Source organism: Artemia franciscana, chromosome 10 (assembly GCF_032884065.1).
Source record: "Artemia franciscana chromosome 10, ASM3288406v1, whole genome shotgun sequence".
In the NCBI taxonomy this organism is placed as follows: domain Eukaryota; kingdom Metazoa; phylum Arthropoda; class Branchiopoda; order Anostraca; family Artemiidae; genus Artemia; species Artemia franciscana.
The window spans coordinates 32,158,801-32,172,849 of record NC_088872.1 but is presented as its reverse complement, the minus strand read 5'-3'; the positions used below and the strand labels follow the sequence as shown (position 1 = coordinate 32,172,849).

The 14,049-nt window shown below is 34.9% G+C and overlaps 1 protein-coding gene across 2 annotated transcripts in view; it reads left to right on the top strand.

Moving 5' to 3' along the window:
• LOC136032080 (bifunctional heparan sulfate N-deacetylase/N-sulfotransferase-like) overlaps window positions 1-14,049 on the top strand; it is an 88,059-nt gene that overhangs the window by 67,821 nt on the left and 6,189 nt on the right. For both annotated transcript variants that reach the window (XM_065712209.1, XM_065712208.1), the window contains exons 15-16: window positions 7,178-7,354; window positions 10,813-10,936. In XM_065712209.1, the coding sequence (XP_065568281.1) occupies window positions 7,178-7,354; window positions 10,813-10,936 (301 nt within the window). The remainder of the gene's footprint in view (window positions 1-7,177; window positions 7,355-10,812; window positions 10,937-14,049) is intronic.

Below are 14,049 nucleotides of genomic sequence, written 5' to 3'. Positions count from 1 at the left end.
AGAACAATAACAAGTGGAGAAAGAACGCTTTATGAAGTGTTTTGGAGCAATCTATTTAAGTTGAATTTTAGAATAATCCTATGAGTTTCTTTTTTTCTCAAATTGTTATTGCAAATTAAAATATCCAAGCTTATCTTATACAGGAACTATTAATTAGTAGGTAAATATCAGGCTGGTATATTTTATTCATTAAACCCTACTTCGTAACTGCAAGCTACGTATATCTGTACTACCCAATCCGTGGTCAGTATGCATTCTGTCAATGTATATTAAAACCCATTCCCTAAAAAAAAAGAGGTTTTGAGCAATTGCAGATGAAATAAGCTATTAGATAACAATAAATAAAATGATAAATGCTATGTCATAAACAAGATAAATAAAAAAAGATATCTTTCATCGTTCCACAGACGTCACCATTCGGCGCAGAAGGAGTATTGCCCCTTGCTTATAGCTTGTTTTTAAGTGGTTTTTTATTTCGTGTTCTCGTAGAAGCAAAAAAAATATAGCCAAATTTCATGATGTTAAATTACAACAAATATTGAAATTCTTCTCCAAAGAAAAGCTTCTAAGTGAAAACAGACTGTGCAGATTCTATTTGTTCCAGATCTTGTCTCTGATTGCGTAATAATTCAATATTAATATGATCAGTTAGAAAACAACAGGAGTTGATTGCAGATGTCAGCTTTCGCCATTAGTTAAAAAAAATGCTTTTGAGAAAAAAGAGTTTTATTAAAAGAAATAAAACACATTAACAACAAAACCCGAAGTTTATAAAACTTGTATGGACAGACATCACCATTTAAAGACCATACATACACAATTACTACCAGCCATCCTTACCTCCTCCCCCCCCCAAAAAAAAGTACGGCAAAACGATAAAGTAAATAAATAAAAATAAACGAAATAGATTAATTTATCATAAATTTCACGACCTAACTGGATACCCAAGACACAAAATAAAATCATTCTTCTATTCTATCTCTTCGTTGCCCTCCTAAAAAAAAAAAAAAAAAAAAAAAAAAAAAAAAAAAAAAAAAAAAAAAAAAAAAAAAAAAAAAAAAAAAAATCACAATTGCAATCACTCGAAAGAAAATTTGCTGAGCGGGGTTTAAAGTTCATATGTAGACTAACACTGTCCTTTTAGTTTACTGCGAAATTCATTTAGCTCATCAATTGTCGAAATAGCCTGAGGTAATGGTTCCCACACCTGAGGGCCAATATGTCTTATGGAAGAACGAATCGCTTTGCAATAACCTGAGGTCACAAAACTAGTGGCGATGCTCTAGTCGAGTAATTGTGGAAATTAACATCACTTGTAAACATTTCCCTAAAACACTCTAATAACGTGCGTATTTATTTAAACAATAAAAACAGCATTATAAAAACGGAATAATCCAGCAATTGGTAATATATTCACTTGATTATATCTATGTCGAACAGACATATTGCGATTATCTCCAGTTAAAACACATTGAGCATTAATTTGTTAACTTCTAAGGAGACAAAGGTGAGTTAAAAACGTACTTGACCACACAAGACAACCATATAGAAGGTGTGGGTGAACAAAAGAAAAATAAAGCAATCTCCTAATATCTTTTGGAAAAAATTCTTCAGTGTCTTCATCCCAGCATTTCTTTCAACCTTGCCACTAACACATGAAATGTGCTCTTTGAAGTTAAGGCAATCATCAACAATCACCCTTAGATACTTTGTCGAAACTCCCCCAGGCAGAATATTTTCACCGAACTATATTTTATCGATCCAAGGGTAGTAATCGCTACTTCTCCCGTACATTACAAAATGGGATTTGGTGGGGTTTAGCTGAATTCCATTAATCCTCATTCATTTTTCAGTGTTTATTATGCCAGTATGAAGATTCTGTATGAGCATTGCTTCAATTTTTGCAGCAACAGTTAAAGGCGTGTCATCAGCAAAATGAGGCAAAATAGATTTTGATGCTCCAGTATCACTACATTTTAAATCAAAAGACAGTCCTTTGATAGCATTTCGCAGGTCATCAATATATATAAGAAACTGTAGGGACCCCAAAACAGATCCCTGAGGGACATCCTGATTTCAACACTTTTAACTTGCGATTTAATTTCACCAGTACTGACAAACTGTTTTCGATCTTCAAGAAAAGATTCCAATAGACAAAAAGCACACCACAAAAACCACAATTCCTCAGCTTCACCATAAGGATTCCATGGTCCACTCCATCAAAGACTTTCACAATGTCCAAAAAATAGATGCAACTTTCCACCCCTGGTCCAAAGCATCGCTCACAAAAATCGTGAGGAAGAGCTTGATCTCTCGACATTGCTTTTCGGAATCCAAACTGAGTTTTACTAAAATACTTTTTATTTTCAAGAAAATCAATCGTCCTACCACTCATCAATTTTTCAAAAACTCTAAATAAAACTGGCAGCAATGAAATAGGTCTATAATACTTCGGGATTTTTCATTGAGTAAAACTGGTGGTATTTTCCATCCTCAGAAAATTGTGTCGTGGGGTTCGCTATCCGTTTAACAACAATAGAAAATGGTTACACATATTATCTACAATCGAAGCGTCAGTATTGAAATTTTCAGGTAAAATTAAAACTCTTGGAAGGGCTCGGAACAGGCTGAATTATTCTCGACGTTTGTCTGGGATTTCATGCACTTTTTTTAAACTCATTTCTATAATAGTTGATTCTAGCTATTCGTAATAGATTATTGAGTTCACAATTGTATTTCTTATCTCTCACCTTTGCCTCAGGAGACACTACAGAATATTTATAAAGCAGTCTTCGATTTGATATTGCCTTCATCAGTCCTCTAGTAACCCAGGGTTTCCTAGGGGTAACATGAAAAGTCGGCTTTTGAATAACTGTACAACTTTATTTTAGTAATTTAATTATTTTCGAATACCACAATGAAACTTTTCATTCACTTGCAGATCACTACTTTCTAAAAAATCAAATTGAGTGCTCTTTAATTTTCTTCTGAATATGTTAAAAGCCTCAGCATCCATTTTCAATGCGGAAATTTGTAGTGATATATTAATAACTGAAGGTTCGCCAAACTCTCTAATAACAACAAGAACACCAAAATGATCAGAAACATTATTCAAAATAACATCAGCAAAATCATACTTCATGTTAACAAATATATTATCTTAAAGTGATTCGGAGCACAAAGTCACTCGACTACATATATTAACTGTCGGTCTTAAACTGTAACCCAATATAACATTTAAAAAATCTCGAACTCTCGGGTTTACATTTACTGAAAATAGATCAAAATTAAAGTCTCCACAAACAAAGCATGAGCGGTTTGAACCTGACAACTTATCCATTTGCTGCTCCAGCAAATCATTAAATTCCTGCACATTTCCAGATGGAGGTCGATAAACAACAACCACAAATAAAAATCTTCCTGACTTACAAAGTTCAATCACCATTCAAAAACCATCTCTTTATTCACACGTAAATCATTCCATTTATGGAATGTTCTTCTATTGTAATATTCTCCCTGCAATACAAAGCCTGCAATCCACCATGTAATCGTGATTCCCCATTCTGCGTCACAGAGTCATAACTATCAATTTCAAGTAGACTCATTGTATGATTACGAAGCCACGTTCCATTCAACGCATGCACATCCAACTCAGAAAACTTACATAGTTGTATTAGATAACTAAATGAACTAGAAATGCCTTGACAATTTAAATGGAAAATGCTCAAACTTTGTGGATCCATAGTAGATTTATTTCCAATATCAGCTGGAAATTTACATTTAACCACTGAAAAATCCTCTGTCGTTCATTCATCATATTCCCGATTTAAGACCCTATTCAACAGAACATTCCCACTCAACGAATTTCTCTCAAGTGTTTACTATCTATTACTGTTATAATCCAAGTATTTTCAAACTTAGGAGGCAAACGAGAAAACTCATAGAAAAATTAACTCCACTTATAACAACTACAAATGATCTTCAGTATCCAGGAGGCCGCAATCAATAACAGAAGAAAAAAATGAAAAATAAAATTTGTCATAAACGTAACATAAAATGAAAAGATACAGAATAACAAAAAAAAACTCGTATAAAATTAAAAGAGGAAAACCTCATACAAACTAATAAAGACAGGAAAATGCAATCGAAGAAAAATATAATTAGGTTTCTCCATTAGGCACATACTTGTACTAGTGCCGCTAACCATAATAACAAAATTCATTAAATAATAGCAAAAAATACCTCTTAATTTCAAAACAAACAAATGACATGCTACAAACGTTAATCAACTAGCTCTGGTACTGGTTCATTGCAATTATACTTCACTTTTCCAACACCTTCTCTCTCAGGCTGAATAAATGGAGGAACAGTATTAGACACCCAAGCTGGAATATCCTTATTGCTCAATTTAGATTTAATCTCGTAAAGTCTCTTTCGTGCTTCACGAAAAGACAATAGAGCATCATCGCTGACGTAAAGATTTTTCATAGCTCCATTTGAAACGAAAGTCTTATTCTTAAGTTTTTCTCATTACATGAGATCATAATCTTCGTCTCGCTTGATTTAACTTTGAAAAACTTTTAGTCTTTTTTATTCACCACAATTTTAAATTCTGGAACCTTTTTGATTCTAAACCATTGGCACATATTTCTCTAAACAAACTTAGCGGTAGCTACATCATCACAAACCGTATTCCAAACGATAATGTTATTTTCTGTAGATAAATATTCCACCAACATCAACCTTGCCGAAAACGAAGACGTCATTTCACGGTGATATTTTGTCTCAGTCACATGTTTATATACAATATTCATTTGCGTTTTTAGTGAAATTACTTTTTAATTTACAACGTGAGCAACATTGGATTGTAAGATAGTTTGGGCATTTTCCACAGAAATTACTCGATTTTCAAGATTAGCCAATCTCACTTCAATTGATTTTAGCGTACTTTGAGAGACTCCGTTAAGATTTCAAGAATTTTCGAGAAATCGTCCGCTAATGAATAGATAGAAGCATGATTTATTGATTTTTGCGTTAAGGATGATTGGCCAGATTTGTCATGCAAAACCGAACTGAATTGGTCTTCTGGTTTGCGTTTACGCTTGTTCCTCCTCATCACAAACCAGTAAATAAAAAATTAGAGTATTCTTACCGAAAAAAAAACACTTCTTATTTATCCATGTATTTACCGACGTGCAGTTCGCTAAGCCGTTAAGGCATGGCTAACACTATAAATTGCCAACCGGAACTCCTCAAATCTTTGCTTGAAACCCTCAGCGAATACATCGACTTCTGTTTATGCGTAATCATTAATTAGCAGTCTTCCTACACAAAAAGAACTTCTCGCATTCACAGAACAAAATTCCGCCCACTTTCCTCTCAATTCATTTTATTTCACACCAACCAAGGTTAAAAGCACTAGCCAAAAAATGTTACTTGGTTGAGAGTTGATTCATAACTGATATTATTTTTCTTATTTTTCTTTTCATTTTTCTTATTTTTACTTTTCTAGCTTATTTTCTTATTCCATAGAAATGGAATAAGAAGAAATTGACGGTGGGCCGGTACCTAAAATTTGTATAGGTAGCCTAGCGTAGGGGTTACACAGAAGGCTGACAAAATTGTCCGTCCATCGTTGCGACTAGGGCACCTAGTCCTTGCCCCGGCATTTGGTTATTGAACATAGCGTTAGGAAATTTTGAGATAACTAAGCAAGCATAGCTACTGGTTTTCTATTCTTTGTAGAGCATGGTTTTTCTTAAGCAAATGCAATGAAAATGTGTGCCTTTTTCACTTTTGTTATGTAACTACCTTTGTTTTTGTTAAACGGCCTTGTTAATTTCTACTATATATAATGTTTCATATTTTATATAAGACTTACTAGTGGAATAAAGATCATTAATTCTTTGACCACCCCGACATTGCAACTGACCAAATTAGATCTGTATACAACAAGTATATTCAGGCAGGGAACAGCTTCCTCAACCTAGCAGTCAAGATTTTTTTTTCCTCCACTAGTAAAATAATTTGTTATTCTGATACTCCAATAAAACTTACCACTGGTAGTCATTCTTCGAAAGGTATCCAAGGAGCCAATTTTTCAAAATTTGTACGTTGGAAGACTACGAATTTTGCTTTTAACACGAACCTAAATTCAGCCTTTATTGTAGAACCCAACTCAATCTTAATAATCATTAACGGTTTATTACTAGCATTAGCTGTAAAATCGCAGATAACAACAAGTTTATCTTATCCAATGCTTATAATATATAAAAGAGGCCAACATTGTCATCCGTTTTGCACTTATAGTAACATAAATTACTTATAGTTTTGTGTTATTCGTTGTCTTAGAACATATTAAAAGGACAATAATTAACTATCATAATGATAATTGAGTTCTGGAACGCATCCTCAGAATGGAATGCCGCTTGGTCACTTCCATTTAACTTACTGTCTTCTGTGAGAACTCAGTTTGTAGGCACTAACGTAGTAGCAGTGGTTTCAATGGGGGGGGGGGGGGTATTGCCCCCCTATGTTTTTTTCTCCTCCTCCCCCTAGATTTTATAAAACGCTTTTTTATATCTTCATTGAAAAGTGGCTTATTGATACTTGCACTGAATAAATTGAAAAAAAAGTTGAATTTTTCTACCTCCAAGGATTTGAAAAATGCACTTTTCCCTCCTCCTTCCTATAATTTCCGTAAATTGAGCCACTTATTGATACCCGAGTTTAAATTGCACTTTAAAGTGCAATTTACAATATAAGCTATTTAAAAAAAATTATACACTATTGCGATTTCGTTGCTTTTTTACCTTGTTTTTTTTTTTTTTTTTTTTTTTTTTTTTGCTATTGCAAATAAGGAGTGGGGCAGTATTAAAGTGAACCAAGTATGGAAAAAAACCTGCCAAAAATGAACCCGTATTGTTGATTCAGGAAGACATTCGTGAACGAAAATGAGCTTGTTTCGCGTAAATTTTCACCGCTTTTTGTGCAGTAATATATCAGGTCATAATGAAACTTGTAATCTTTAAAAAGGCTTGATTATTTCTTGTTTTATTATTTTCTTTGATTGTACATTCATATGTTGTTTTTTATGATCCCTGTTCTTAAATACAATACGAACTCTTTCAGATGCTTAAGTCCTGAAACTCTTTCAGATGCTAAAGTTCTCTTTCAGATGCTTAAGTCCTGGGATGTATGCACAACATTTAGATCGTTGGCTCAACTATTACCCTCCTCAGCAGATTCATTTGATAGACGGTGAAGAATTGAAAACAAATCCCACTGAGACAATGATGAAAGTTCAAACCTTCCTAAAAATTTCTCCTATTTTAGACTATCGTCCACTTTTGAGGTAATACACTTAACCTTTCCTTCCTTTGTTGTGTGTCTCGGAGTAACTCGATTAATAGAGGGAAACTTGAATAATAATTGTATTTATTGCAAAATCATACAATGTCTGAAACTAAAATGAACTATCAAGAGCGTGTGTATATTTGAAGATGTAAAATGAATCGGTTTGTCAATATTTGGCTCGGATATCAAGAATTAAAGAACATTCGGAAGATCATTTCATGAATGGAAAAGCTGGAAAAAGCAAATCTGAAAATTAATAGAGGTGACGAATTACTTGTTAATATTGCAAAAATAAATGAACAACCTTTTAAAATAGTAGTCTTCATTTAATAAAAAAAAATTAAGTAAAGCTATTTGAAACGAAGGGTCCGTTCTCCATTTAATAGCTTTCTTTAAATTCTGTTCAAAACTGACTTTAGTGTGGAGCGCAAAGAATTTGGAAGGCCAAAAGCATTCCTACTTTTGAATGTAGAATGGCTGTTTTTTCAGTTTGACATAGTTACAGCTACAAGAGACTTTTGATCCAGGATTTTTATGAGTATTCTGTAAAATGGCAATAAAAGAAACACTAACCTATTTTATGCTATCTTTTTTCCTTTTACGGTGAAACTGTCAGAAATAGTCGAGTTTCTGTATTTCTATATTTTTAACCACTTATGTGGTAACTAACTGTTAGTTATGAGTGTTTGTTCTACTTCGGGATATCAGCCGAAGCGAAATTACCTTTCTAATCAATTTATAATTGCAACTGTCTTTGGCAAAGTTTATTTGATATTTTATGAGGTATTCTTGCTCTCACCTAAATATCATCTAAGCAAAAGCTCTTGAATACGTTTCTTTATTTGGATTTTACATTTTACGTAACTGACAAAATTTAACACATTGAGTGGTTCATAAAAAACTAAAAAGTTCTAAAAAGCTAGTTGGGTGAGAGGTATACGAAGGGTCACAGGTCCAATTTGTGGCTGCAATCATGTTCATAGAAAATTCTTGCATGATATCAGGTCAAACAGTTTTACTCTTCTACTCTAAAAGTTGGTGGGGGGAGGCTGTAGGAGGTGACATGCCTCTTCTGTTCTGCCGTCATATTGATTCAAAATCCTTGCTTGTATATGGTTCAAACAAGAGGTACCGTACACCCTTTCTAAAGACTCTAAGGGAGAGAGGGGTGGAGCGCGTCGGAGTGTTGGCTCCACTTAGGCACTCAAAAAATTGAATATCCTTATGTGACTCTGGTTCAATCAAGCTGTAATATGTCTACCTTTCTACTGAAAATTGGGTGGCTGGAGGGGCTGAGGGGCTCTAGAGGACCACTGGTCCACTTTACTTATGGTCGATTTTATTTATTGAAAATTATCGTGTGATTCTGCATCTAAAAAGTTGACCTTTATTCTAAAAAGTTGACGGGAGAGTCTTTGGGTTGCTGGAGTAGTTGTGGGATGTTTCTAATTCAAACATGGTGCCACCTGCATTTGGGACAGGACTAAGTGCAGCTTGGACCTCTCGGATCAGGAATTAGCTTGTTTTCACCAAATTAGGACTTACACAGAGTTAATATATGATTTTTTTTTTATTCTCGGTATGTAGCGCAACAATAAATTTTCCAGTCCATGATAATTTGAAAGTAGTGTATCTCAGGAATGGATTTTTGTGCAAAAAAACGAAATTCATAGACTTTGATCAGTTCATCAAAGATTTTTGATCAGCGTTAGTAATAACCTGTATGTCCTGTTTCAAAAATTGATTTCCTTAATATGGGCCAACTTTCTAATATAACTATTTAAGAAATAAATAATAAGCTCCAGTTTCTTCTGCATTTTAGGCCCTCCTGGCCGAGTGGGTTGGTGCGCTGGATTCGGGATCCCTTGTCTGAGAGGACGCGGGTTCGAATCCCAGTGTACCCAATTCTTCAGTTTGGGACGGGGGTCAGTGGCGTGACTCTGTAAGCTTAGCCAGAGTCGACCCAGCCCTAAATGGGTACCTGGAGAAATGTGGGGAAGGTAAACAAAAAGGGCGTGCGAAAGCACAGGATGGCTGGCCCCCAAACCCCCATTGCACTTCCTGGTTGAAGGGCCTAGAAACGGAGATCAGCACCGCCGGTACGGACTGTAAGGTCTAATGCCGTATCCTTTACCTTTTCTTCTGCAATGACGGAACTATTAATATTTAAGAGGCACGTGTGTGACCAGTCCTCTGCCTCAATTTCAAAACCTGAAAGCAAAATTACACATTCAACCCGAATCACCAGCAGAAACGGGTAGTAACAGCAGATGACAAAACATTCGGACCTATGGGAAAACTCTCCTTTGAGGGTTTCCTAAGGTTTTCTATTTATTGTTATATAAAAATGTGTACAAAAGAACGGTGATCATCTGAAACAATTTTAGATCTTGGTTTCAGTTCAGTTTGATACTGATGCCTGTCCACTTCCCACTTGCCTACTAGAACGAAACTTTCCACTCAGAAGCTGAAAAATGGCTCGAAAAAAACGAAAGCTAGGCTGAAAACTTCAGATATTCCTTCCCAACATAGATTACAAGAGTTCAGCTCACTTATTTATTGCAGGCTCTGATCCAAGAACTTGAGAAATTTGGCCTTTATGCCTTAGGCAGGAATTACATCTTGCTTTTCGAACTCGTTGTCATATTTGTCAATCGAACTTAGAGTCCACACTTTTTCATAAAAACAGCATAATTATGCCTTTACCACTTTCTCACAATCAACCAAAATCTGTAACGTAGAAAAAAAATACAGAAAGAAAAACTAAGTTTTGATCTGGCAATACAACTAAGCATTTTTTGACAAATATCTGATATTTAAAATATTTGCAATTGTTTCCATCTTTTATAACAACTCCTAGCAGGCTGTTTTTTCAGCTTTTCAGAGGCACAAATGTTTGTGCTTCATGCAAGTATTTCCAAGCTTCTCTGCTAAAAAAGTCAGGCCACACTGAGTGGCCTGGAGCCACATCGCTTCTAAAGGGTAGTTTTTGGCACCTCAGCAATAAGCTTGACCCCAAATTTCTAGTAGACACATTCTATGAAAAGGTCTAGCAGATTCTCTGCTTATTTTCTTTATGTTCAAGCAGCTATGCCGTACTTAGCTGCACTCATCGTTGTCGTCCAGAATACCCATTGGCCCTCTTTGTAGTTTTTATCTTTCCCATATGCTCCCAAATTGAACGAAAACACGTGTGCTTTGACTATTCTACGAATTCCCTTAATTCTATACTTCCTTAATTTATTATAACTTAATTACCTCTACCCAATGCATGTTACATCTACATATTAATTATATCTACCTACTACTTTTTTTTCTTCTTTTATCTTTTCCGTAACTACAGAGTGCTGCATTGGTTCCAGCGCTGAAACTTTCATTTAGTTTTAGCTGTTTTTTATTTATTCTCGATAAGTCATTGTCTCTGTTTCAAGGAAAATGATTTTGTAACTTTTTCAGGTACGATTCTAAAAAGGGTTTTTACTGTAAGATAGACGAAAAATCCAAGAAATCGTCATGCTTAGGAAAAAGCAAAGGAAGGAGATACCCTCCAGTTGACTTAGCATCGGAAAAATACCTCCAGGTTGGTTTTGTTTCTGTTTTTACTCAAAAGCTTAGCTCAATATCGGCATTCCCTATGTATTAAGCAGCGCACAAGCACATTGTAGTTCCTTAGATTCAGAGAAAAACAGAGAACTTGCTTTTAAAATGCTGTGACTAAAGATCTGTTTGTTTGTTTTTTTTTTTGTTTTTTTTTTTTGTTTTTTTTTCATTGGATTAAAATTTCATGTAAAGGAACCAATCACGTTTTGTGTTCTCTTTATTGGCTCAAAGTTTGACGCAGCAACAACGGGTATACGTAGCAACGGATAAGAAAATTTTCATTTGGCTTTCTTTTCTAAAATTTGCTTGTAAATTGAACTTGAAATTTGATCAGTATTCCTTATGTATCACATGGCACATTAGCTTAACAGAGAAACAGGCAGTTAACTTGTAAAAATGTTGTCACTAAAATATCGTTTTTTTATTGCTTATAATTTTGTACGAAAGAACCAATGAGATTATGTGATCTTTTTATTGGCTCAAAGTCCGACACTCAAGCTACGGGTATGTATAACAACGGATAAAAAAGACTTGGTTTCTGAAGTATGTTGAAGTAACAGCGTGATGGGCTTGCAAATACGCCGCAAAAATAAACTAACGGAATTTAAGCAAACTTTTTAACACGGGTTGTTATACCTCTTTTTCTCTTTGGTAATAACCATATAATTACGTTTAAGTTTTGCATTAGTAATAAAGTTTGGTAATAAAATAAAGATAAAGAACTTAATTCCATCTACTGTAAAATACTTGTGCCTTAAGGGAACAAAAGACCAGAAATGGTAAATCAAGTGATTTTCGGTTTTGTGGTCAGGTTTTAGGGTGAAGTGATTAAAATATTGTAGATCCTTCATAGTATGTTACTGGGACCTTACTATAGTTCTTTTCCTTTTTTTTTCTTTTTTTTGTACCTTCATTGTCTATGGTTTCGTGACAAACATAGCGATGGATAATATCCTATCGACTGCAAGAACAAATCCTTGCGATAAGGTGACAAAGATTCAAAGATGGTAAATTGAGTTACAGGTTATTTCAAAAGTTTTGTCCGATTTTATGAGTCTTTTTTGAACTGAAATCTTTCACTAGTTAGTATTTCAGTTTAATCGAAGTAAACGCCATTTGATTCATTGCTCTTTTGCCAACGAAACACGTGTCGTTGCTTCCGTCGGCATAAAAACTGCTCGGAATTCGATAAAGTGGTCGAAGGACTGTTTTGCCTCGTTCAGATTCTCGAAGGTTGGAGAGAAAGTTGTCGAAGTGCCTTAAAAAGATTATAGTTGGTTGGTAACAGGTATAGGGAGTATGGTAAGCGAGGCAGAACTTCGAAGCTTATTTTGGTTAATTTTCGGACATCTTTTTTGGTGGGCTTTAGCCTTTGGAAAGTGTTGCCTGGGTGGCTTATCGGTGTCCAACCACTATCCTGGTCGACTTCTATTGACTTAGAGGACCCACTTTTCGTCAAACGTGACGGTTCGATCTGTAAAAGGACCATTTTGTTTTGCAAAAGCAAAAAAAGAACAGACCTCGAAACACGATAATTTCTGTCGATTTTTCAAATCGTGGGGCACCCACTTTTTGAGCTTTTTGACCTTTCTAAGGCGTTTTAAACCATCAGAAATCGCATGGAAGCTGACGCGCAGTTCTTCCGTCATTTCACGCGGCGTTTGTGATAGGTCAGTCTTGACCAGGGTCCTCAAATCTTCGTCCTGAATTACTCTAGGTCGATCACTTCGGGGCTTATCTTCGAGACTATAATCTCGGGAACGAAATATGCTCGACCAAAGTCGAGCATACCAAGCGCATTTATTAACGCTATGCTTACCAACGCGAATTTATTATTACCAAATGTATGTTTAATTCTTTAGGCTGTTTTGGCAGCGCTTTGTTCAGATTGAATTCGTTGGAAAAATTGAAAGAAAATTACTTAACGATATCCAATGGTAATAATCTGAAAAGAGGCAAAATTTAACATTTGGAAAAAAAAAATGCTGAACAGTGTTCAGAGTAGTGTATAGAGTACAAAATTCTCTACGGTTTAGCATATACAGCGATAAAGTAGAGTAAATATTTATTGGGAGATGGGGCTATAAAAGCAAATGACATTAAAACGGACAAAGCTTTTGTAACAACCTGGGAAAGTATATGGTTGTTAATAATATAGTGCTGATACCTTACGATAGCTTAGTATATTTATCAATCACAATTCAGTAACCAATAACAATGGATAATTTCTAGTCATCTATGTGAACAAATCCGTCTGTTAAGGTGCGGATGTCGGATTATTGACATTTGTGGGTAAGATTTTGAGGTTGCCACTGAATTGGTTGCCAAAGGGTGTCACAGTGAATTTAGGAATCCCAAGATTTATTTTCGAAAAGGATCCCAAGGTCTGAAAAAATATTAAATAATAGTAATATATTTAATATCCTCTTTTCGTGTAATATGCTTTCCTCAAGGTTCCAAGCTCAGGACAGAAATTGTAACTATCTTGGGAAAGATCCATTGGATCGGCAACCCTACCACATCTGATTTTTTTTACCTTTTTATGAGTTATTTTTAACTCCATAGTATTCCATTTAATTTGTTCTTTACACTTTATTCTTTTATTTTATTATTTTACTTTGTTGTTTATTCTATTCTTTGACTGACCATATATCAAGCAATTAACTTTACAAAAAATGGCGTTCGATTCTATTTTCTCGTGCTATAGTGAAAGAAAGAACAATATGGCTAGGCCACTTTTTGCGGATGAAGGATGATAGATTACGAAAGATTATAGTTTTTGGCCATCCCTCTGTGGCCAAGTGAAAAATTGGTCGTCCCGGAATACGGTGGGAAGAGACCATAGTTAAATATTCAAAGTATATTAGAACTTCATAGGCGGGGTAAAGAGTGAAGCTTTGGATGGATTAAACGGGAGGATGGGTACGTGTAGCTGTGTTGGCCTCGATTGTCTTGGTGCTGCAATGAGCTGTTAGTCATTATCTGACTGCTAATGCTAATGATAATTAGCATTTTTCAAACCGTCATTTTTCATTTTTATTAGTTTTATTTTATATATCTTTCATTATTCATATTTCATTTTATTACTTTTTT